The 25,600-nt window shown below is 37.8% G+C and overlaps 1 protein-coding gene across 2 annotated transcripts in view; it reads left to right on the top strand.

Annotated features, from left to right (window-relative positions):
• Positions 1 to 25,600, top strand: part of DGKI (diacylglycerol kinase iota) — a 309,513-nt gene that overhangs the window by 218,358 nt on the left and 65,555 nt on the right. For both annotated transcript variants that reach the window (XM_087873744.1, XM_034403576.2), the window contains exons 22-24: positions 11,636 to 11,736; positions 18,356 to 18,435; positions 21,905 to 21,949. In XM_087873744.1, coding sequence (XP_087729870.1) covers positions 11,636 to 11,736; positions 18,356 to 18,435; positions 21,905 to 21,949 — 226 coding nt within the window. The remainder of the gene's footprint in view (positions 1 to 11,635; positions 11,737 to 18,355; positions 18,436 to 21,904; positions 21,950 to 25,600) is intronic.

Below are 25,600 nucleotides of genomic sequence, written 5' to 3'. Positions count from 1 at the left end.
GAGATCTTGATTTAAGCCAGAACCTTATTACTGCATAACTTCAACTGGTGCAGAGTTCATGCTCTGAATACATGTGGATATTGGAAAGAAGCATCATGTGATATGTCAGATGTAGGCAAAGCTATTTATTTAGCTGAGCCCTGTTTGCATGCTTAGTTAAATACTTTTAAGAATGCCTGCACAGAGCATGTATGGCAGATGCATATTGCTTAATAAGAAATCAAATTCTAGAATGAATTTAAAGAAGTAAACATTTCTAAAATCCCAATTCATTTTAGATATTGGATCAACATATAAAGACCGTGGTAGGTTTTAGAAAATGGTTTAAATTATTCTATATCCCAAATCTGAGATCAATTAACCAAATTGCTTCACAACAACTGATTGTTAGCGTGCCTAATAAATTAAAGCACAAACTCCAAAAAAATTATGAACTTTAGATTTAGGGTGCTACTCACTATGATATTCTGCTGCTCAGAGTCACTTGATGGGCGGCGTTTAAATTGAATCAATCAATAAAAAATAAAATACTCAGATGTTGTCAAGATTGTTCTGAAAATCTCATTGAGACAAACGAGCAGACTTGAATTTGAGGAATATGAATGCTGGTAGATAATTATATAAAGGCCAAAGTTCCAAAAGTATCATTTAGAAGTAGTCTTGAATTTTAGACAGTGAAAGTTGTTTGAGGATTCTTTACATTATTAATTGTTGTTTGCTAACTGGATGCTTAGAAAAATGTATATGCTGCATCCACCATCATTTCTCTGCTATAAATCAGCTCACAATTACAGGCTTTTTCCTCACTTAGGAAAAAAATAATTTATATAACTATAAAATGTTGGACGAGTTGGAAATTTTTATCCATTTCTTTCACAAATGCCAACAGCAAAATTGCCACTAAATTGCTGATGGTAACTATTTATTTCTCTTCTGGCTATTGATTTACTATTTATCCATCCATCATCCATTCATCCATTCTTATGGCTTTTTAGCACTGTTGAAACAATAACAGCCATAACTCCAAAATTACCCATCAGAAACCCAATTATTAATATCTGGAAAATACAAAATTCTTATATTTCCCTCAAAAAATGAAATGTTCATCCAATCCTACTAATACATTGTAAACTATTTCAGCAATGTTTGTTGCAATAAGGGGGGGGGGGGCTTAGGGAATAGAAAATAATGAAAGAAAAATTAGTTAGTAGGTGAAGTTGTGTACTGTATATGTAAATTTGTTTCTTGACTAAGAGAAACTTGTATGTTTTAAATGTTTTTAAGAATGAATAAAGTTTTGTTTTAAAATTAAAAAAAAAAGAAAATAATGAAAGACAAACCATTAGATACAGTACATTTGTATTTACCGTGTTTCCCCGAAAATAAGACCCTGTCTTATATTTTTTGAACCCCGAAATAAGAGCTTGGCCTTGTTTTTGGAGAGGTCTTATTATTTTGGGATGCATGGAGCAAGACAGGCTCCTCTTACCATCTTACCTGATTTTCAGCTCTATCTCCCTAACCCTAACCAGAGGAAATGGCAGGCACATGTGATTAAATATTTTCAGGGAGGGCTTATTTTTGGGGAGGGCTTATTTTTGGGGGGGAGGGGGTCTAATTTTAGCGCATGTGCTCAAAAGCCTGATTGGACTTATTATCAGGGAATGTCTTATTTTTGGGGAAACAGGGTATTTTGTTTCAGATTTTAATTCTTTAATAAAGACACTTATTAAAGTGAAAAGTGGAACAAAATACTGTAATGATGAAATGTTATTTTCCATGTTCCAGCTAATCCCCCCTGATGTTTCTCTAGGATATCCCATTTTCTTCACTTTCTCCATGTCTCTTGATTCACTCTTCAACAACCAGACATACTCAGGATGCCTCAGTCATCATTATTAGTTTTGGGGATTTTATTTTTATTTAATTATATTCCACCTGTATTATTTTTGCAAATAACTCAAGATGGCGAACACATCCAACACACCTCCCTTCTCCTATTTTCCCCACAACAACAACCCTGTGAACTGAAATCTAGCAAAAGAAAATTACTAGAAACTAAAGATTTACAAGAATTGACTTGTCATCCCTTCTAGGTCCTTGTCCCATTGAATATTTCGTTAATACCAGCAAACTTTTGCCTTTTCTTTTTTTTTGAGAGAGAGAGGAAGCTGATTAGAAAAAAAATGATATCATTGTTTGTTTTCTAAGGAAACTTATAAGGCTCTTGTTTTCAAAAAGAAGAATAAAGTACTACAAGAAAGATAGATAAATGAAGAAAGCAGTTTAGGGAATATGAGCAGCATATTTCCCGAGGTGTCAACTGGGAACAGACTATATCAATAATTAATAAAATAATTTTTAAAAGTATCTGAACATTCTGGTAGGAATATCCATGGAAAAGGGCAATCTTCTAGACACCCCTATGTTATAATTTGGCAGTAAATAAAATCACATGATGTTTGATTTTAGGATTTAATGGATGTATTGAAGGCAGGGAGACTTCTGATCTCTGAAGAAGGAATTTAAATTGGAAGATGGGTGATTCTATAAACTATAAGTACAAAAACACCCCACTCAAACTATTGAACATTTTGAATATTTGCCACAGCAATTATAAATCTAAGAATATGAACTTCACCAGTATTTTCTCCCATGCAAAAAATTCCAAAACTTTTAATTTCATTGAATTGGATGGTAAGTCAAATAGAAATGCAGATAACTTCTATGTCTGATTTAATAGATAAGAAACTGTCTTAGTTGGAGAAGGACGTTCTTCAGCAAGACTATAATGTTCAGGAACAAAAGAACTTGAAAAGGAATGTTTAAACATAAAACTATGTAACTAGAATACATCAAAAAGAACAAGGGATCTTATGGTTCCCGAAAGAATCTTTGTTGGTTTTGATGCACTAGTCTAAATTGTTATCATTTATTGGTTGATCCATTAGGGATCAGTAAAGACCAAGATATTTTCCTAATTTAGGTAAAAGCTAATCTTTGCTCAAACTCTAGTATTCATAATTTATGGACATATATGCATGTAATTTTCTTGGCACAATATAGAAGTGATTTGACATTGTTTTCTTCCTAGACAGTTTGGGTTTTCCAGTCTAGCTTACAGCCCTGAGTTTTCTTAGTGATCTCCCATCCAAATATTAACTAGGTCTGGTCTTGCTTAGCTTTTCAAGGTCAACCCAATACTATGTCAGAAACATAGTAGAATTATGGAACTACGTTATGAACATTTCCTGCTGCTCTGAATGTTATACAATAGAGGTTGCACAGAAGAGTCACAAGCTGGACAAGTTTTAATTTCTTGTTATCCTATTGTGTCCATTTTGTCCTTAAACATATCTGCATGGATATCTGTGGATGGATGCACAATGCAAGTGGGCACTAGCTCCCCACCAGGACTCTTGTTTTCTTCTGGGCTGACATCTTATTTTGAATGAGTAAAGTGTTTTCAATTGAAGCATCATATTTAATGCATCATATCACTTCTAAGTTCTGACAATGAAATCACACTAGCGAGGTTAATTATTTTTCTTTTGTCAGCTGGCGTTTTCCTTCTCCCTATTATTCTAAAAAGCAAGGACATTTAATTAGTTTTGCATGTTTATTGAGGAGATAAATAGTTCATTAATCTGTCATAGCCAAAATGCCCCAGGAGAGTTCTGAATTACCCGAAGTTTAATGTTGGGTTCTATTTTTTAAAGAGGCCGATTTCCTATTGAATCATATTAAATGTAGGCTCTCGCCTGACAGCTGTTTGCGAATAGATTCTTCCACTGTTTTTCTATATACAGGCATGTTATGGTTCACAGGATTTAAAAATAATTGTCAGAAAATGTGGATGCTTAAAATTAAATATTCCCTTTCGGTTGCATCAGCCTGAACTTGTGGCAGGGGCATTGTTTGGGTATCAGATCCCTGCTCTGAATTCCACTAGATTAGATTCCTTCCTTTTCTTTTTACTTGTCACTTGGGCAGAAATGCATAGTCAAAACAGAACAGCATCTGAATAATTAAGCTGCCAGCACTAGAAGTGCTTCCCTTTGTTTCTTTAAATATGATTGGCCTACTCTCCTCTTTAAAAAGCATTCGAAGTGGTTTATAAAATAGAGTAAATAACAACAGAGTTAAGAATACAGTTAGCTGCAATTTTGTACAACACTTTAAAAAGTTTGCATTTTGTGAAGACGTTACTGGGAGCTGCATATAAGGACTAGGTGTCGCCTATGACTGGATGTTTCTGCTTCAAGGATAGCTCAGAAAGATTCAGACCTGACAAATCTGCACAGTATTTAGGTTGGGGAAATCTAAAGTGTTACGGTTTTAATGAGCTTTCCCTCTACTTCTTATCTAAATCATGTATTCCAATAGGTAATGTTATGCTCAGGATGTAATCTTACGGTATATAGCTGATCGCTTCTTGTACTACTTGAATCAACGATTCTGTTGATGAAAAAGAACTATATCTTGACTATATATTAGGTGAAACTTTCTGATGGAATGACAGCAGAAGTGCTTTCCCTTTGAAGTTATGAAGTCTATTTGGTTAGAGCAGGGGTGTCAAACTCAATTTCACTGAGGCCTCATCAGGATAGTGTTTGACCTCGGGGGGGGCAGGGTGGGAGTGGTTAGCATGATGTAACTTGTGTTGGGGGGCACAGGTGGTGGCCTGAGTGCTCTGCCAGTGAAAATGGACTCCCAAGCTCCATTTTTGGCTGGGATGGCCTCATGCAACCCTCTGCCAGTGAAAACGGAGCTCACGAGGGCTGCATGCGGCCCTCCTGAGCTTCGTTTTCGCTGGCAGAGGCACCGTGGGCCAGTCCTTCACTATTTCCAAGGCGGCCCCATGGGCTAGATCTAAGCACCCCACAGTATGGACCCCCAGGCCTTGAGTTTGACATACCTGGGTTAGAGTTTTAGAGGTTGAATGGCCTATCATATTTCCTGAATGAGCAGGGGAGGTGAGATTGCACTAGTGAATGTAGCTTTCCCTTCTAATTTTCCAGCTCAATAATTTGACTTGAGCTGCAAGAGAGATCCAGCTCCATTTCCACCCATGGGTTACTTCTGGATGCTGTTGGTCACAGAGACAGAAGTAGCTTCACTACACTGTCACTTCAGCTTTAGTTGAAAATGGGGTTGCTTGCTACGGATTGCTTCCCCCTGCTTTACTCCATGCCTCTCCATGTCATCAGGGCTATCTTTGGATAAGAGCTTGATGTGCTTTCAGAAATAGTCCAACTAGCAGTCAGAGGCACAAAGCAACTCATCATTGACAACTTGGCAGGTGGGTAAACATACTGTTCCAAGTATCCACATGTACATATTCAATTTCATCCTTGTCCCACATTAAGGAGTGTTACGATCAAACCGGTCAGTCCTAGAGGAGATCAACCCTGACTGCTCTTTAGAAGGCCAGATCCTGAAGATGAATCTCAAATCCTTTGGCTACCTAATGAGAAGGAAGGACTCACTGGAGAAGAGCCTAATGCTGGGAAAGATTGAGGGCAAAAGAAGAAGGGTATGACAGAGAATGAGGTGGCTGGATGGAGTCACTGCAGCAGTAGGTGTGAGCTTAAATGGACTCCAGAGGGTGGTAGAGGACAGGAAGGCCTGGAGAAACGTCCATGGGGTCGCAATGGGTCGGACACAACTTCACAACTAACAACAACAACTGATAGTTGTTTTCCCATCAGTGGTTGAAATGGTATGTGGAAAGAACATTGGGAGTTAGCTGGAATTGCTGCAGACTAAACAGTGGCCAGTCAACCCACAGAAGGAATGGGGACATGGCAAACATCTTAGAAGGGACCTCCCTAGTTTCTTGGATTGTGAAGATGAAGGAGGAGAGATGAATCATCAGACTTTATTGTAACCTTACAATAAAGTTAGAACTACAACTTCTGGTTGCGCTTCTTGTCTTCATTGACAGTACCTTACAAAGCTGAGAGCAGCTGATGCTTGGTGGGATGGTAAATGAAGGTGGAGGTACCCATTAATCATTTTCTTTAGGGCAGCAGCAGCCTGTGGCAAAGTAGGGCTTAACGATTGGGGCAGCAATCTTATGTTGGCATATTTTTCTGCTGGCTCACTGACTTGAAGAGCACTTGAAGTAGTCATCTGCCTTAAACTTCCTTCTATGAGGAACAAACATTCCGACAGTAAATGTTAGACTAATTTTTTTTTTCATGGAGGGTTTTTGTCTTGAATGCTCTGGGCAACATGCTTCCTTTCTAGGGAGTAGCACATAATTGCCTATTAAAAGTTAGCTTTGTGAAAGCCAGGAAACATTTTTTTGCCTGGCAGCTCTAGCTTTTCCAGTGGATGCCTTCCGCTGCATGGAGACAATTTATTTGACTGTTTGCCCAATTTGGATGTTCACATAGGTTAACTCTCTTTTCATTTTAGATAGATAGATAGATAGATAGATAGATAGATAGATAGATAGATAGATGGATGGATGGATGGATGGATGGATGGATAGATAGTCATTTATGCTCTTTGAGATGTAGCTAACCTTAAATCCTTTTCAAGGTGCTTTAGATTGCAAGATGGCACCAAAAGTCTGCAATGTAACAATATTTTAAAAACAATGAAATATTTTTTTAAAAAAATAGCAAAAGTTTCAAAGCAAAATAATATTTTTATAAATGGAGATATTCTAATGAAAGGGGTTGCAGATAGTCAAAATGGGTGCTATTGTCTTGAAAGAATACATATTTTTGCTTTTTTTAAAATCAGGATTCTCAAAAGTGTTCAATATTAACACTTAAGGACCAATGTTCTATCCAAGAAAGGGGGGGGTGTCATCATTATAATTTGTAGTACTATTTAATTTAATTTAATTTATCAAATTTCTATGCCACCCAACTCCCAAGGGATCTAAGGTAGCATTTATTAAAATATTTGAATGTGATAAATGTGGAGGGTCCTTTTGCATCCATATGAAATCACCCACCAAAGTGGTTACCATTTGTCTACTTGTGGTCACCCACTTTCGAACTGCTGGGTTGGTGGTAACTGGACCATGTGACAAGAGCTCATCCCATCCCGTGACAGCAATAGGTCTCAAATGATTGTCAGCCCTGCAGTCTAACCTCATGAGCCACCACATTCCTTAAGTAAAGTAAAGTAAAGTAAAGTAAAGTAAAGTAAAGTAAAGTAAAGTAAAGTAAAGTAAAGTAAAGTAAAGTAAAGTAAAGTAAAGTAAAGCAAAGCCAATGGCTTTCTAAGAGTAAATAGAGTAGGGTGTTGAAATTTTTGGATGAAATGGAGCTGACCAATTTTTTTTCATTACCAAATCCCAATAACATGATTCAAGAGACTAGTTTTCACATTCTGGAAATCTTCCAACAGCCATTCTGGCTGAGGATGGTGAGTGTTGAATTCTAATACATTTAGAAGAGATAAAGATGGAGAACACAATCTACAAGTCTGAATATGGCAAGAATTATTCATATTTCACAATGATTTCATTCATTTTTTCCCCTTAAAAGTCCAATAACAAAGCTAAATTTAGATTATTTGTAAAATTATTCTAGTTTTTCTTGGGAAGAGCATTACTGGTTAGACTGGCTTGATAGGTGCTCAAACTTAAAAAGATAATTTGTTTCTGTTGATTTTATTCCAGCATATTACAGTAGTTGCAGTATGATTCTTCTTTGAAAGGGATAAGGGATATCAATTATGAAGAACTAAGGCCCTAGTTAGAAGCCTCAATTATGGTACATCATGCATTTAGTGGCATCATGGCACAGTATGAATCATTTGCATGATGATATCATGAATCATTTGCATGATGATATCATGGATTTATGAGTTGTCACTCACTTGCCATGGACATCATTGTCATGGGAGATATTACTATTTTTAATTTTGTTTTGCACCTCTTGCTTTTTTGGCCAGAAAATGTTTAACTTCTCATTGTAAAACGTTGAAACATTTTTCTCTTTTACTTAACTCTTCACATATAATTCTTTTATTTCAATCTGCTCCATGTTAAGTATGGTATTGTATGTCACATTTCCCTGATATGTGATGTTTCCCTTGGATGTTTTTCTTCTGTTTAAAAAAAGTAGGGCAGTATTTATACAGAGTTTATCTTATGTTATATGAAGTTATAAGAAGAAAACCCAAAACACAGAACAAATTCCAAAAGCAACCAGTTTAAACTATTCTAAATGAAATACATTTAAAGGTATTTTTTCTCTTCGTGCACTGTTACTTTTGATTGATTAGAAGTATTAAATTACATAATATCAAATTGTTGTCAGCTCTTAGTGACTACATAGATAGATTTTCTCCATGACGATCTATCCCTAACCTGGTTCTTCAAGTCTTCAATGACTCTCCCAGTGCCACAGTAAATTAGTCTATATATCTTCCGACTGCCTGTCCATCTCTTTCCTTCAATCTTTGCCAGCATTAAAGCCTTTTCTGGAGAGCTGGATCTTTGTATAATGTGTCTAAGGTAGGATAATTTGAACCTGATTATTTGTGCCTCAAGTGAGAACTCTGGTTTGATTTGTTCAATGATCCATTGGCTTGTTTTCTTGGCTGTCTATGGTGTTACTGTTTCAGGAACAATTTTTTTATTCCAAACATTAGGGACAACAGTACTATCCACCATACTCATCTTAATTTTTCAGTCCGCTGGTTTCTGAATTTTAAGTAAATCTTGTCTGTGTTGAGTAAGTGGCAAAATTAACTTGCAGAAAGGCTACCATTGTTCAGGTTCTGCTTTCTCCCATACACCATGTCTTGAATTCCTTTCCCCAAACAGCAGGTAAATATGTTTGGCTAGCTGAGGTGTCTGGGGTACCAGTTAAAATGGACAGCTGTCCCTTGAAGCAGCATGGAAGTTTTGGGTGCCATCGTTTCTCAGACAATTTATGACAATTTGCATTGTGTGGAAAGAATTTTGACATTTGAGGGCACCTGGGGTGCACAGCTGCTGCTCTTTAGTGATGGTGAATTTATTATCTGTTTGGAGGCTTGAAGAACTGTAATTATTTTGGATATACTGAAGAGTGTTCTTCCAAAGAAAATGCTTGTGATGAGCTATTTTTTTAAACACACATACACATTTTCTAGCTGATTTCATTCCTACCTGTCATTTTCAAACTGCCTAAAGGTGCTTGCTTTAATAAGGACTTGATTCTCAAGTTCTTCTTTGTGTCTGTTTGTGTTTAAATCTGTCCAAGGGTGACAGAAACCTGTTATTAGCAGGCATCTCCCAATTATCTGCTAATTGGCTTCTCAGCAGACTTTCATAGAAAAAGTTTGTGGATATATGTCATCTTGGTCGCAAAAGGATGACTTTTAAGCAAAGGTGTAAAATTAATTCACATCTTCATCATGGTCCCATTATCCCCTGATGGTCCTTCTGTAGCTACTTCACCATGACAGAGGGAGAGAAAGAAAGCATGGTTGCTATCAGCCTTCTGAGGTTCCAGCTTCATTAGGAATTGTCCATTATTCTGAGGCACAGGGAAAGATTAAGACAGTTTTAATATCAGCAATAGCTACTTGATCTTTCTTATTTTCCTTCCTACCCCATCACCTTTGCTCATGCATTGTACTTTTCTTAGATTCTAAATCCAAGAGATTGTCTCTTTATTGAGCTATAACTACCACTCGGTAAATTTAGTTGAAAGTAGATATAGCATTTGCTACAGATATATTATTTGCTGCCAAAAATGATCTTTGCACTAAGCAAATAATGAAATGCAAAGACTAGGCAAATATACACAAATGGAGTCAAATGACAAATTGTCATGTAATCTGAAAGCAATGGTATGAAACTGATGCAGAGAGAGAACCAAATGAATTGAAAAACTGACAAAGACAGAAAATTAATTTATGGCTGCTTGGAAGTAATCTTCATTGTGTTTAGTCAGATTTAAGGCTTGGTAAATTTATGTGAAATTGATTTAGCACATTCTTCCTTACATGGCAATAAGAATCCATTGAATGTAAAATACATTTCTGAGTAGGCAGATATTAGATTGCTTTAGAAAATGCATTCTGCATTCTTGAAAGCAGAAGCTTTGGGTTCCTAATTATTGATACCCTGTTTTCCCCAAAATAAGACATCCCCTGATAATAAGCCCAATCGGGCTTTTGAGCGCATGGCAATAAGGCCAAGCGCTTATTTCAGGGTTCAAAAAAATATAAGTCAGGGCCTTATTTTCAGGGAAACACGGTATATAGAATGTAAGATACATAGTGTTTATCATTCCTTCTTTGTTTGGATTCAGTTTGGTTCTTAAAAAAGAAAGAAATTCTGGATGATAGGACATAGCTATTTCTCACATCCGTCTGAAATCAGTTTATTGCTATTAAAGCATTTATAGGCCTACATTCTCTCTGTCCCTCACCCCATCTCAAAATTGGGGAATCATAATGTTGAATATGATGAGTACAGGAATATCTGTGGGGTTGATCAATGATGTCGAAATTTTGACATGCCCAAATGTTTGACTTCCTGCTGCTCTTTGTAAGCATCAAAAACAAGCAGAACTTTTGATCACCTGGTCATATCTACCATTTTTATGACATTAACCTCTCCCCCTTATACTTCCTGGGATCGGATTTCTTGTTCTCTTCTTTTCCTTTGCCCCTTTTCAATCAAACCTCAAACCATTTTTCCTCAGGGTCCTGGAAAGCCAAAATAGGGTTTTGTTTCTTTTTGGTTAATCTTAGTAAAAGCATTATCCAAGCAGTATTTCACTCTAATGCCAACATTTTACAAGTGCAAGAAACTCAGTTTTAAAGGACAATTATGATCATCATCATTATTCTCATCCCTAAATACTGTGGTACTTTGACCTTTGTATGGCAATGGTAGATCTCAAAAGAACGTTGTCGCTCAGGGCAAAACTAAATCTTTTTTTCAAAATCTAGTAGTCTAACTGCAGAAGCACCCCTACTTTGTTTTAAAGATTGACCTGGGCTATCTACTGTTTTAGATTTTACTTTTTTCTGGTCTGCTGGTTTTATGGAAGGTCTTAAATGGGGCAGAACACCTGAAACAAGTGCTCTTGCAGTAGTACCGAATAGGGACTTTGAGTGAATAGAAATGCTGCACAAATTCAACAGATAATTCCACAAGAATTGGATAGTCAGTTCATAATTCATAATGAGAGTGAATTGATTTTCTGAAAATATCCTCAAGCAGAATCTTTTTATCCCTCATGATACTAGGTGGCAGCCTGGACTGGATCCTCCTGGTTCTCCAGGCACAGGTAAAGGATGCCCTTCCTCCCCTAACATGCTTGGGCCTGGGGGCTACCCACAAAAGGCCCTCTGTGAATATCTTAACATATGGGCAGCATAGATCAATTTACAATGGAAGCAACAGAGCTTAACTTTTGAGTTCATTCTGAAAACTTACACCATTTCTCAAATCAAAAGGCAGTCATTGTTTCACAACCAGCCTGTATCTTGAGATTGGCAGAGAGGTGCCAGTGGGATTTGATTTGGCTAAGGCTTGTTTTTTTTCCTCTTGTTCCCGTTCTTCTTCATTTATTCTGGGAAAATCAGATTCTTTCCTTTTCAGAACCTGTATTGGACTAGAGCTGGAATTAATTACTGATGGAACTGCTGTATTTCCTTGTAGCCCCCACGCCATCCCGGATCGCCTGCGAATCAGAGTGAATAGGATTAGCTTGCAAGATTACGAGGGACTGCATTATGACAAGGAAAAACTCCGAGAAGTTTGTAAGTTTTTTTTTAAAGTGGGTTTTTTTTGTCTGTGAATTACCCCTGTATATGGTACATTTCATTCTGCAATTTTTTTGTGTGACTAATTGCCAGAAGGGCTGGTTTTTCCTTCATGCTTCACAGAAGCCAGTCATTGTAAAAGTTGCCTTCAAACAAAGTTTTTCAGGAGATAAATGCTGGGGAGTATTTTTGTCTATTTGTACCAATGTCACCTTTTAAAACGGGTCATTATTTTGAGAGATATAGAAAAGGATTTCGCCATAAATTTCATTGGTAACTTTTTGGAACCTTCTACACTAACTTTGTTTTAGCAGAGCCTGGGAGATTTTCATCACATCAAATGTGGCTCGCATTTATTCCTTTTTTTAAATCAGAAACTCATCAGCCTCTGCATATGAAGAGGGGTCATACAAATGAATGTTGTATATAAATAGCAATCGTTTATTTTGCAACAATAAAGCCAACTGGGGAAATAACGTTTTTAAAAAGCCCGTGCTGTAGAAATGTATTTGCAGAACAATTGAAAGCAGTCATTTTTATTTTAAAAAGTTATTTTTCTAGCTATCAAGAGTACGATTTTCATTTAAAGTTTCCAAACTTGTGATTTTACAAGACAATAGCTGTCTTCAGGTATTATGCCTGAACAGGAGATTCTAAACAGCATGACGGACAATCTGCAATATTTCTTTCTTTTCTAACAGCAAGATTTGCCTTCTCTCTCTCCCCCTCCCCCTCCCCCTTTATATATATCAAATTTATATTTCGCTGATAAAGAAATAAAGGGACACTAGTAGAGATCTATTTCAAGCTATTTAGCTCTCATCAGGTAGCCATACCCTTACTTGGATTCGAACTTGGGCTGCCTGCATGTTAAGCAGTTGTATTAACCTCTGAGCCACAAGTTCTCCTCCCTTTATCAGCTTGAGCCAGGGGAGAGATTAAGTGTTTTTCTATTGAGACACCTGGTCTACCCCAGCATGTGGGAGGGAGCATACTGCATCCCTTATATATACAACCCTTATATATTTTTTTGAACCCTGAAATAAGCGCTTGGTCTTATTGCCATGCGCTCAAAAGCCCAATTGGGCTTATTATTAAGGATGTCTTATTTTGGGGGAAACAGGGTACACACACACACACACACACACACACACACCTTTAGAGTTCAGCATTGTTATTCTTTGGTCATGTAAGTGAACTGATTCATTTTAAATGAAGAATGAAATGAATTCTTTACATATAGAGTTTCAAGTCCTGGGAATAGCTATGTGTGGCAGAATGAAAGGCGTGTTATTAAATGTTCTTCTATCCTTTGTATTTTCTGTTAATGTAAGCCATTATGAATACTGGAATAAACAAAAAAGCAGGGCATAAATTCAGTAATCAGTAGATACTTATACAAACATAAATGCAGCATACAAATACCACTTAAACAAATCTTGGTAATCAGTTATTACTGTGTATGGTGTTTACTATCATGTAGTTGTGTCTATCCGTATGCACAAATGATTGAGAAAATGAAGAAGAAACAGATATACATGGTCGTTTCCTTCAAAGGGCAGAATGTCATCAGAAAGGTTTCAAAATAGATTGCCTACCTGTAGTGGAATTGATAGCAATCTTTTCTGAAAGTGTGCATGATGAGTTGACAGATACATAAGGGAGGAAATCCATTTAGATGAGACCATAAATAGAATGAGAGTGTAAATTTATTTACACCGATTTGGGATAATCCAAGTTAATATTAGAGTACTTACTGTTCGTCATGGAGATTTAGCTCCAGAAAGAAATCTTAAATGGGTTCATTGCAATATTTTTTTTCATTTTTATTATAAACCCACAAGTTAAAATTTATTTCTTCACCTAAAAAACAAGCAGCCCAGAAGATATACAGAAAAATCCCCAGATTATTTCCTGTAAAACTTTTTTAGATTTATACAATCTTTATAGAAACATAGTCTATCAAAATCTGCATAAATCAAATTCATAAAATGAGTAAAAATGCATAGTGATCAACCTACAGAGCAAGCATATGGGATCTACTTCTTAAAAAGCAGGCTACAGTATGAAAAGTCATTAGGGGTAATGGTTTATGTTATAAAATTTACATTTAAAAATACAGATCCATTCTCACATACAGTATCATTTTAAATGGATTGCACAAAATACATTTGTGGGTTCATTGCAATATTTTGAAGAGATTAATAAAAACACTTATTCTTTAACTATTCTCCATTTTCTGATTTCAATAGTTTATTGTTTGGAAAGTTTGAAATATGGATATTAAAAAGAAATCTCCCACTTTTGGGAAACTGATCTTATATCTGTGGAGCAAAAGTCAGGCATCCTCAGTGAACTTAGCTGAGTAGTTTTGATCTGAGGAGAACAAACCCTATTGAGTTTCAAATTTACATGTTTTCCGTTCCTGGGATTATTGAGAAGAACTTTACATCCAAACTCTAACCTGTGGTTATATTTATCTGTGATTCAGGGGTGAAATGCTCCCGGTTCGGACTGGATTGCCTGATCCAGTAGCGATGGCAGTGGGTGGTTTGGAGAACCAGTAGCAAAAATCCCTGCCCCCCCCCCACCATGCCCAGCTGAGCTGCACAATCTTCAGAGGCTTTTTTAAAAATTTTTTAAAAATAAGAGTTTCTACAACTCTTCGGCAGAAAAAATGCTTTTAAAAGTAAAAAAAAAAAGCCTCTGATGATCGCGCGGCTCAGCTGGGATCGTCAGAGGCTTTTGAAAGCATTTTTTCTACAACCTCTTTGGCTGAAGAGGTTGTAGAAAAAATGCTTTTAAAAACCTCTGACGATCCCAGCTGAGTTGCCTGATCGTCAGAGGCTTTTAAAATCATTTTTTTACAACCTCTTCAGCCGAAGAGGTTGTAGAAAAAATGGTTTTAAAAGTATATATATAAAGTTGGTCACGCCCACCCAGTCACATTATCCCCCACCAAGCCACACCCACAGAACTGGTAATAACAAATTTTACATTTCACCACTGCTGTGATTGGATGAAAATAATCATCTTATTTATAACTCCCATTTTAGACTTGGTTCAAACAAAGCAAAGCTCAATAACCATAGCTGAGGATGAGAGATGACAAGTATGATGAATAAAAACAAAAACAAAAACTTGGTTGCACTGGAAGTGTGGGAGAGAGGGATGACAGATCATGGGAGAAGAAGGTTCAAAGTAGCTCACGCCTGTCACAATATACTGTGACAGGAATGATCTTCCAGCTGGCTCACAGTAATGGCGGCAGTATTCTTCAGGAAGGACACCAAGCTGAAGACATGTATAAACTCTACTGTTGTTGTGCCAGAGCCTTTAGCATTTTGCCCACAGGCAAATGACTTTCCTCCAGTGAAACATTCTGCCTAACATACTTCAAGTTATCATTTATTCCCCAACAGGCTGTACGAAGTGTGTTATTATAATTTAAACAAAATGTATACTTCCCAGAAATCCTAGCAATTATCTTTGTAAAGAATGTTCTGCACAGCTGTGATGAAACCTTTCATTTGCTGAGTGACAATCAGCATCAGGAGCTGGAACAAGTGCTCTTAGCGGAATCTATATTCTCCCTGAAAAATATCATAAATCAGTTCTGGGGAAATAAGCAATGGATAAAGATATGGGTATGTTTGGGAACAGAATGCTGCCTAGTACTCAGAATAACCATCTTTTTGCTCAAAGATAAGCAAACCTATTAGAAGGTTTGTCATCCCATAATTCCTAGGGAACCCCATATTCTGCAGCATGGTTACATAAGAAACGGCCGTCTTCGTAATTGAATACAAATAATGAGCCAGATGGATGAACAAAACTCCATTAAACCCTTATCTCCAGGAGCCATATCCTGCATTGATTAATGACTCAGTGTGTGTCACTGGGAAAGAGACTTCGTTTTGAAAAGTTAGCATCCACTGTGCTGCAGGCTCAGCTAACCTCTTCTTTTGATTTTACACCATTAATTCAATGTGACAATTAATTATTGTGGTGTTATCTCTAGAATTATGTTTTGTTTTTGATTCTTTGTTTCCTCAGTTGGGATGGTGAGGGGTTTCAGGCAGATCCATTATCCTGTGAAATTAAAAGGAAAATTTCTCAACCACTGCAGAAATATTAGCATTAGGCTATGAATATTTTAAGAAATTACTGCCGTGCCAGATGAGAGGAAAACATGTAGTTCAATAGTCTGCCCAGTCATACAACCTAGGCAGACATTACAAGGGAGACATGATCCACAAGGACAATTTCTAACTCTACCGGCCTCCCGATCTATTAAGATGATAACTTCCAGAATTCCAAATTGGTACACACACACAATAGATATAGTTTGACTTAATAACTAATGCATCCCCTAAAAATATTGTCTGGCTTTTCACTTTCAGTACTACATTTGCAATAATATGGTGATGCAAATCCTTCTCTCATGCACTGGGTCCCAAAGTTACAGTATTTGGGTCATGGTGTCATATGTCACTAGATCAGAGGTCTTCAAACTTGGCAGCTTTAAGACTTGTGGGCTTCAACTCCCAGAATTCTCGATGTCAGCTATGCTGGCTGGAGAATTCTGGGAGTTGAAGTCCACAAGCTGCCAAGTTTGGGGACCCCTGCACTAGATCCTGAGTTCCCTTCTACAGATGCTCATGACTATATTGTTTCATCATTTTATTCTGTTCCAAAAGCCTCCATGCATTGTTCAAAGTGGATGTTTGTCTCACTATCTTATCTTTCCATTATTTAATAATTCCCAAGCACTTTAGAACCAACTTATATTTCTTTTTCTTGCCATCTACAGTTTTCCTCTGGCAGAAGGTATGTTTAGCCAAACCTGAGAAGATTACTCAGAGTGTAGCTAATGAGGGCAATATGGACATTAATTGTTTCCAGAATCTGCCTCCAATTGGGAACATCAATGTACACTATCTCTAAAGCATTAACCAGCTAAAATCTCTTGAATGATAGGAAGGTCAAAAGGTTGAAAGCATAAAGCATTTGGTAAAGGCTTCTTTCAAGCATGGGTCTAACCTTAATCCTAAAAACACCACAAGATGATGGCCTTTTGTTTGGTATTTTCCCACCCCTGCCAAAGGTACTTTGTTGAAATGGAATGACTGCTTTGTTTCAACGGAATATTCCCCAAGATTTCCCAATGAGAACAATTCTCTAAATGGACACATTTTAATAGAGAAAATATAAGCAAGCATCATTAGAGTTTATAGATCAGAACACATTCTCTCTTTCTTTTTTTTGGAAATGTAGATTTACATTCAGGATTTCTGGCAGGGGAATAAATCAGGGGTGAAATGCTACTGGTTTGGACCAGTTCTCACTGAGTAAAAAATGCTATTGGTTCGGGCGAACTAGTATTTCTGACGATCAGCTGGGCAACGATCAGCTGTGATGTGTGATTTATATTAGTTAGAATCATCGGATTTCTTGCTTTCTAGCTAATCTAAATTGCGTGGCACAGCGGATTCCTTTCCCCTCGCTGTTCTACTTACCTGTAGTCTCGGAAGGTTTCAAAATGTTCCTTTTTTAGCACTGCACTGGTGTGCACTCGGTAACAAACTCATAGAACTGGTAGCAGACTTCAGAGGATTTCATCGCTAGAATAAATGTCTTCATCACTATGCCAGCAGAACTGGATCTCTCTGTTACTCTATTTATCCTCGTGGCTAGTTTCTGTGCCATGTCAAGGGATATGCCTCAAGGATGGGTTCTACTTACCTTTACCACCAGTTCGCAATGGGATCACGCTTCTGCACATGCGCAGATCACTGATGATGACATCCAAGGTGGTGGGCAGGGCCTCCCGCTGGTTTTACTACCGGTTCTTGTGAACCGGTCCGAACCGGGGGCAATGCACCACTGATATGCCTCCCACATCAGCACATTACTTAAAACCTGGTCAGCAAATCATGCCAGAGGGCCACTTGGAGGAGAAAATTTGGAATAGCGAACTAGTCACAAATTCCTTTTGTAAATGATGGATGGCAAGATTTTTTGTTTTGTGAGGGAGAAGAAGAGGGTCTCCTTCCATAGCTACACTATTCATTTCTGAGAAAGCACTTAGGGGGCTTTTTTTTCCCTCTCCTGGGGAAGTTTGAAGGTTTACTATTCATTTTAGTTTGGCGTCTAACAGGAGAGGTGCATCTTTACTGATGCCTCTGCAATCCCACTCTGCTGAAATTAAATACCATTAAGTATAATTGACTAACTTTTGACAGGCTACGTATATTCTAATAACATTTTTAAGATGAGCAGTAATTACATAGTTTCTTCATCTCAGCAGGTGGTGGCACCTGGCTGATCTTTATCTGGGTTCAGAAATTAAATTGGGTTGGGACTCACTTGAGTATTCAGGGAATGCTGGGGCTCTAGGCTAACTGGGAATTTTGAAGATGACAACCTCCTTCTGTATTGCTACCTAGAAAACAACATAGAATTGTCCATGAGTCACCAGGAATAAAATGCAGCTTGAAGGATACTTTTCTATATTCCCTTCAGATCTTATATACTGTATACATAATGCCCAACTTTTTGGTTACACATTTTAACATTATTCATTCTTATTGTTATTATCATTATGCATCTATAGCTATTCCGCTGGGAATTATAGTTGTCCGAGGAGATTGTGACTTGGAGACTTGTCGCATCTATGTGGATCGCTTGGAGGAGGTGAGTAGATTAAAAAAAAGACATGGTTTTCATCTAGAATATACATTAGACCTGTACAAGGATATCCATGAATTCCATTTGGATCAAAATGTGCCAAAGGACAGATCAAAAGCAAAGAAAGTTCATCAGACTAATATATATGAAGGTCAAGCAACTGAAGAGAGTTCCCATAAGAATCACTTGCTTATGATCTTCTGGAGACTGACAATCTGATTGTTAGGTAAAGGTAAAGGTTCCCGTCGCACATATGTGCTAGTCGTTCCCAACTCTAGGGGGCCGTGCTCATCTTCGTTTCAAAGCCGAAGAGCCAGCGCTGTCCGAAGATGTCTCCGTGGTCATGTGGCTGGCATGACTAAACACCAAAGGCGCACGGAACGCTGTTACCTTCCCATCAAAGGTGGTTCCTATTTTTCTACTTGCATTTTTACGTGCTTTCGAACTACTAGGTTGGCAGAAGCTGGGACAAGTAATGGGAGCTCACCCCATTACACGGCACTAGGGTTTCAAACTGCTGAACTGCCGACCTTTCGATCAACAAGGTCAGCGTCTTAGCCACTGAGCCACGGCGTCCCTTTGTTAACTCCTAACCTACCTCTATTTCATGAGTTAAGATTATCTGCCACAATTGTTAGCATACTAATCATTGCAGGCATACTGATTACTACTTCTTCTGCATTTGCCATAGTCCACTTTCAGCACAGTGCTAAAAGGTTGAAGGACATGTAGCAATATCAATAGCACTTAGACTTATATACCACTTCATAGTGCTTTATAGCTCTCTGCAAGCAGTTTACTAATGTCATCATATTGCCCTCAACAATCTGAGTCCTCATTTTACTAACTTCAAAAGGATGGAAGGCTGAGTCAACCCTGAGCCGGTTATAATCAAACTCCTGGCAGTAAGGGAGACTCAGGGCGGCTTACAATGTGTTAAGCAATAGCCTTCATACTTTTGTATATTTATACAAAGTCAGCTTATTGCCCCCACAAACTGGGTCCTCAATTTACCTACCTTAGAAGGCTGAGTCAACCTTGAGCCTGGTGAGATTCGAACTTACAGTAATTGCAGACAGCTGGTGTTAATCACAATGCTATCAGTCTGCTGAGCCACCAGGCCCCTATTGCAATTTTCAAGCTCTACCTTGGCTTTCCAAGGCTGGTTTATCTTCCCTTTATCCCTAACCTCATCTGGACATTTCACAAGTTCAGAATAGAAGTTGGAATGATAAAAAGTGGAACTACTATGTTGTGTATACCCTGAGGTGTGAAAATGTGTACCCCCTTTAAATCAAATATCAGGACTCTTTCTGGTTAAAAGCCTGGAGAGATGAGGATTTCCTGGTCATAAAAGGCACTGAGAAACTAATTAACAGGACAAGCAACTGTTAGTGGAATGGTTGTGGCTGGAAAGAATCAAACATAGAACATAGAATAATTGAGTTGGAAGGGACCTTGGAGGTCTTCTAATCCAACACCTTGCTTGACTAGGAGATTCTATATCATTTCAGACAAATGGTTGTCCCATCTCTTTTTGAAAGCCTCCAGTGATGGAGCACCCACAACTTCTGAAGGCAAGCTATTATATTGGTTAATTGCTGTCACTGTTAGGAAATTTTTCCTTAGTTCTAGGTTGCTTCTCTGCTTGGTTAATTTCCAACCATTATTTCTTGTCTTGCTTTTTGGTGCTTTGGAAAATAGTTTGACCTCCTCATCTTTGTAGGAGCCTCTCAAATATTGAAAGAGTGCTATCATATCCCCCCAGGGTGATCAACCTTTTCTTAAAAATCTGGACACAGTGGCATGACATATTTTTTTTAAATTTGATTTATATGCCACCCTTCTCCGGAGACTCAGGGCGGCTTACAATGCGCTAAGCAATAGCCTTCATCCTTTTTGTATATTTATACAAAGTCAGCTTATTGCCCCCACAAACTGGGTCCTCAATTTACCTACCTTAGAAAGGATGGAAGGCTGAGTCAACCTTGAGCCTGGCGAGATTCGAACCTGCAGTAATTGCAGGCAGCTGGTCTTAATAACAGGGTGCTTTAGACCACTGTACTACCAAGGCTCATTTAAAATCCTTAAAAATTAAACATTAAATTAAACATTAAAAATCCTTGAGCATATGGTTGCCAAAAGCAGTCCTTAGTAACGTCCAAATAGTCACCAAGATTATAACGATCTTCGGTGGTTCAATTTTTAAGACTGAACCAACAAGAATTTGGCCTCTAGGAAAAAAAAATAAGTTTGCCATGCCTCTTCAAAATGAAACAAATAATGTCTGGTCTTCTTTCCTTTCAGTTATAAGTATTTGGAAGTAAATTTCAAGCCCCAGCGTGACATTTTATGGTTTAGGACTCAAAAAAAGAAGTTTGAAATGATTTCTTTTTAGATAGACGTGACTTGTCAAGAGCTCACTTTCAGTGCCCCATTAATTTCATTTCTCACTTTGTGATTCTAGGAAGCTTGGCACTAAGTGTATAGATGGATGATGGATGGTTTCATTTTTTTCCCCCACTGGCCAAGGCTTTTGCAAGAGAAGTTTTTTCTTTCACCCCCTTTCCCTGTTTCCCCCGTTCCCACATTTCACACAACACTGCTTGGATACACTGGCAACCTTCTTCTGAAGCCCTTTCTAGTCAGGGTTTTTGAACTGTAACTTCATCCCCTGCAGCGACAGGATAAGGCGGGTGGGATAGGGACATGAGATGCCTGGCTGTCAGATTCTCCCCATTCCTTCTGTAGTGCTGTCATTGGAAAAATAACTTTCTCATGGGTAAAGATGTGCTGATTGAGTGGACACCAAAATTGAAGGAATCAACACATTATGTTCTTAAATGCATAATGAGAATACCATCCATCAGTGACCTGGAGCAGATATAATAGAGAGAGGATAAGGGTCAACAATGAAGGCAGTAAATATCATGACGGCATAGTTTTCTCCCTACTCAAGGTTGGCTAGCTACTTAACTCAACCATGGGAAAAGACAATAACTGCCATGTACAAAGTGAGTATTTCCTTCATCCCTGAGTGACAATTATCTGCTTCTGTCTAGGGTCCTAGGCTAGGGTAATATAAAAAGGCAGAAGATCTAATCATCAGATAATTAAACATTCTAAATCTCTTTATATAGAAATCAGATACTGTTCTTGGTTCCTTGGTAATGTTCTTGGGGACAATTGGAAAATATCAGGCCATTTTCGACTAAATTATCTGTAAGTCATCATTTGGCAGCCAAATCCTTGAATAATATTAATTTCAGTTTTATTTTGACTTTCTTAAAGCATATTCAAAGGATTACCTCCTATTCTTCCTCCACCCCCTCTTCTCTCATGTGTGATTATTTTGTATTGTTGCTGTTGTAACAGCCAGGAAAAAAAACGATGAACAATTTAGTTTTGCTAAACTAAGGGAGGATGAAATGAGCCTTAGTTAATCATTGTTTCCGTTGTAATTTCCTTGCCATAGGATTTGCAGTCTGTATCTTCAACAACACAGAGAGTCCACTACCAGGTAAAATTTATTTTGTTCCTTTTAGGGAAAAAAGAAAGGGAGGGAGGGAAGACTGAATTCCTTATGGACTTATTCAGGTTCAGATATTTTGAATAATATTCTTTTCCCTTGAAGACATTTTGCAGAATTTCATCATAAACAATCCAGAATAGAATAGAATAGAATAGAATAGGAAAGGATAGGATAGGATAGGATAGGATAGGATAGGATAGGATAGGATAGGATAGGATAGAATAACAGAACAGAACAGAACAGAACAGAACAGAACAGAATACTTTATTGGCCAAATGTGGCCAAGTGTGATGGACAAGGAATTTGTCTCCAGTGCATAAGTTCTCAGTGTACATACAAACAACAAGGTAATATAATCACTATACATACAAACAAGAAGTGTACATACAAACAACAAGGTAATAAATAATAAAATACCAAAAGGAGAAGTAGTAGAAAAGATGAGAAGGATAATAATAATATAGCCATACACATGGGTAAATATCCTTAGACATAAGACAATACCATGGTAATTAGGTATTTTGGCATGCAATGCCCTGTAGCGGTGTGCTGAGGGGAGAAGTTGAAACAGTTTAGGTCCAGGATGTGAGGGATCTGTAGATACTTTCTCAGCCCTCTTTCTGTCTGTCTCATGCAAAATGCAGGTCCTCAATGGAAGGTAGGATGGTTGGCATTGGTATAGGGTTTCCTGCCTGAGCAGGGGGTTGGACAAGAAGACCTTCCACCTCTGTTATTTTGTTATTATGGAACTGTTCTTTCTGCAGTCCTAACTATCCATTGAGACCTGTACCTGTCCTGTTTGTTTGCTGTACCAAATCTGACTATAGAAGTACAAATGACAGACTCAATAATTCCTCTGTAGAACTGCATCAACAGCTCCTGGGACAGACTGAACTTTCTGAGCATCGCAGTTGATGCAGCAATCCTGGATATCCTTGCTGAATTGTATATAATTTTTCCCACGTTGCAATAATCCAATTGGGAAGTTATCAATGTGTAAGTGACCATGAGCAGAGTCTCCTAGTCCAGGGATGGGCATAGATGGTGGAAAAGACACAATTGCGTAAAGGTTTGAGTTGGCATTTGAATCAGACTTTGTCTGATTCTCACAGGCTTAATTCTTGTTATATGCAACTTATTGCCTTCCAGTGGCTCCTTATTTCCATCTCCACAGTGATTAACATTTTGGTCAATGTTTAGGCTTGATGGCAGCTATATAATCCAATGGAGACCTTCAGCTTTGCCTCTTTGCCCATTCTATCACTGCATAGATACACAAAAGGGAAAAATAAAGTCCAGCATCTTAGAAAGATATGTTGTAATGAGAACAGGATCTATGCATTCTTTTCAGTTTTCAGAATGGGAAGCCTCATGTTACCTCAATATACACAGGCATTCTTGATGCTTCTCCTTCAAAATATATGACCCAGCCTTTGCCTTACCCTATTTAGCAGTAGCCATAGCGCTTAAGGCTTCATAGTGCTTCATAGTGCTTTTATAGCACTATGCTTCACAGTGCTTTTACAGCACTCTCTAAGAGGTTTACAGAATCAGCCTATTGCCCCCAACAATCTGGGTCCTCATTTTACCCACCTCGGAAGGATGGAAGGCTGAGTCAACCTTGAGCCTGTTGAGATTCGATCTGCTGAACTGCAGCTAGAAGTCAGCTGAAGTAGCCTGCAATACTGCACTCTAACCACTGCGCCACCTCAGCTCTATGACCCAGCCTTTGCCCTACCCTATTTACCAAAATTATTTCTTCTGATTTCTTAAAAACTGTAACATCACATTCTCAAGTGACCAAGACTCTTGGTCTTGGAGAAGGATGCTATTGTGGATGGGGAATTATTTTGTCAAGTTTGTGACTAAGCACAATGCAAAGAAATACCAAATGTTTGTTGTATAACATTTCCAGATCAGCGCATAAGATGCCCTACAGTAGTTTTAGTTTGCATTCACAATTTAAATGATTATGTTTTTTAAACGTTGTCTGCACAGCAGGCATGTTAAATATTATCTCAACGAATGCTTTGAGTTGCATTTTTATCTGATTTGGCCTAAAGGGCCATTCTCTTATTATCTCTTCATGAACTTTCTGTCTATATCATGCTCTGCTGTGCATTTTCAAATACACATACATTCACTCCTGCAAGAGAACCTGAGACAGTCTAACAAAGAAGAGAGCCCCTGTGTTCTTTTAAAAAGTCTCTTTTTCCTTACTTTAGTAGAACATGTTCAATGAAATAAGAACTCCTGTTGTGAATGTCAGCTTTCTCCAGTCTTTTTATAGCAGTAAACCCTCCAAAAATCAATAATATCTGAAATTGTTCAGCATCTCACTAGAACATTTTTAGTCTATAAAATAAATGTGTCAAAATTTTATAACTTGCTGCAATGTGATCCTTTCCAGATGTGCTTGGGCAGCAACTCTCAGGATACACACTCCAGATATTCACACATCTGAACACAACAGATACTAACTTGGAGAATATTGGTTTATAATGCAATTTTGATGAGACAATCATGATTCATTCAACTTGCCTCATAGACAAAGAAACATGGCATATCTCTATTGAGCATCCTTTTGTGAATTGCTAAGCTACCTCACATGTAACCTGCATCTGTATAATGAGATAATACTGTATAATCTCTTCCCTGTTTCCTCATCCCACCTGAAATCCTACATCAGTCATGCCACACTATACATCTGCAGCTTATAGAATCTTATGCCTTTTAACCAAATTCATTAGCTGGAAAAGATACTACCAGATGTCTTCTGATTTTTGTTGCTGTCATAGAATAGAATAGAGTAGAGTAGAGTAGAGTAGAGTAGAGTAGAGTAGAGTAGAGTAGAGTAGAGTAGAGAGTGGAGAGTGGAGTGGAATGGAGTAGAGTAGAGTAGAGTAGAGTAGAGTAGAGTAGAGTAGAGTAAAGTAGAGACTTTACTGTAACTTTAAAATGTACATTAATTAGCAAAGATTGAAGGCAAATGAGGTTCAGGCAGAAGAAGAACATCATGGCTTCAAAATCTAAGGGACTGGTTTGGACAAAACTCAGTAGCACTTTTTCATACGGCTGTTGATAAAAATAAGATCGCCAACATGATTGCCAACGTCCAATGACAAGAAGAAGAAGAAGAAGAATCAGCATACATTAAAATGAAATGTCTACATTCAGCTCTCAAAGGATAACCATTATGTATATACCCACAGACACACACACACGACATAGAGAAACATCACAGTTCTAATGATGTTTGACTAACATGCCTCTCCTCCTATAATGAATGTCTTTGCTAGATCTGCAAAAAGGCTCTTCAGCCTTTTGCATACAATTCATATTTTTTGACTTTTCATTTGGGATTAAAGTTATTTTTTATGCATCATTGTTTTGTTTGGATTTCAAAGATGAGGATCTTTCTCTGGAATTCCTTTCCCCTAGATGTCTTGCTAAGGTTAATCTCAGGGAAGGAAAGATGCCTGAAAACTCAGTATGAAAGGAGGAGGCTCTGAAAGAATTAGAGATATTCAGTTTTCAGAAAACACAATTGAGAAGGGATGTGATGGCACTTTCACATTTCTAAGGAGGATTGTCTATTTCTTCTCATTCTAGAATGGAAGACACATAGGATAATTCTGC

The sequence above is a fragment of the Pantherophis guttatus genome, chromosome 7, assembly GCF_059756535.1.
Source record: "Pantherophis guttatus breed Tessera chromosome 7, ASM5975653v1, whole genome shotgun sequence".
Classification (NCBI taxonomy): Eukaryota; Metazoa; Chordata; class Lepidosauria; order Squamata; family Colubridae; genus Pantherophis; species Pantherophis guttatus.
Note: the sequence above shows the minus strand (reverse complement) of the source record. Positions and strands in the feature narration are given on the sequence as shown.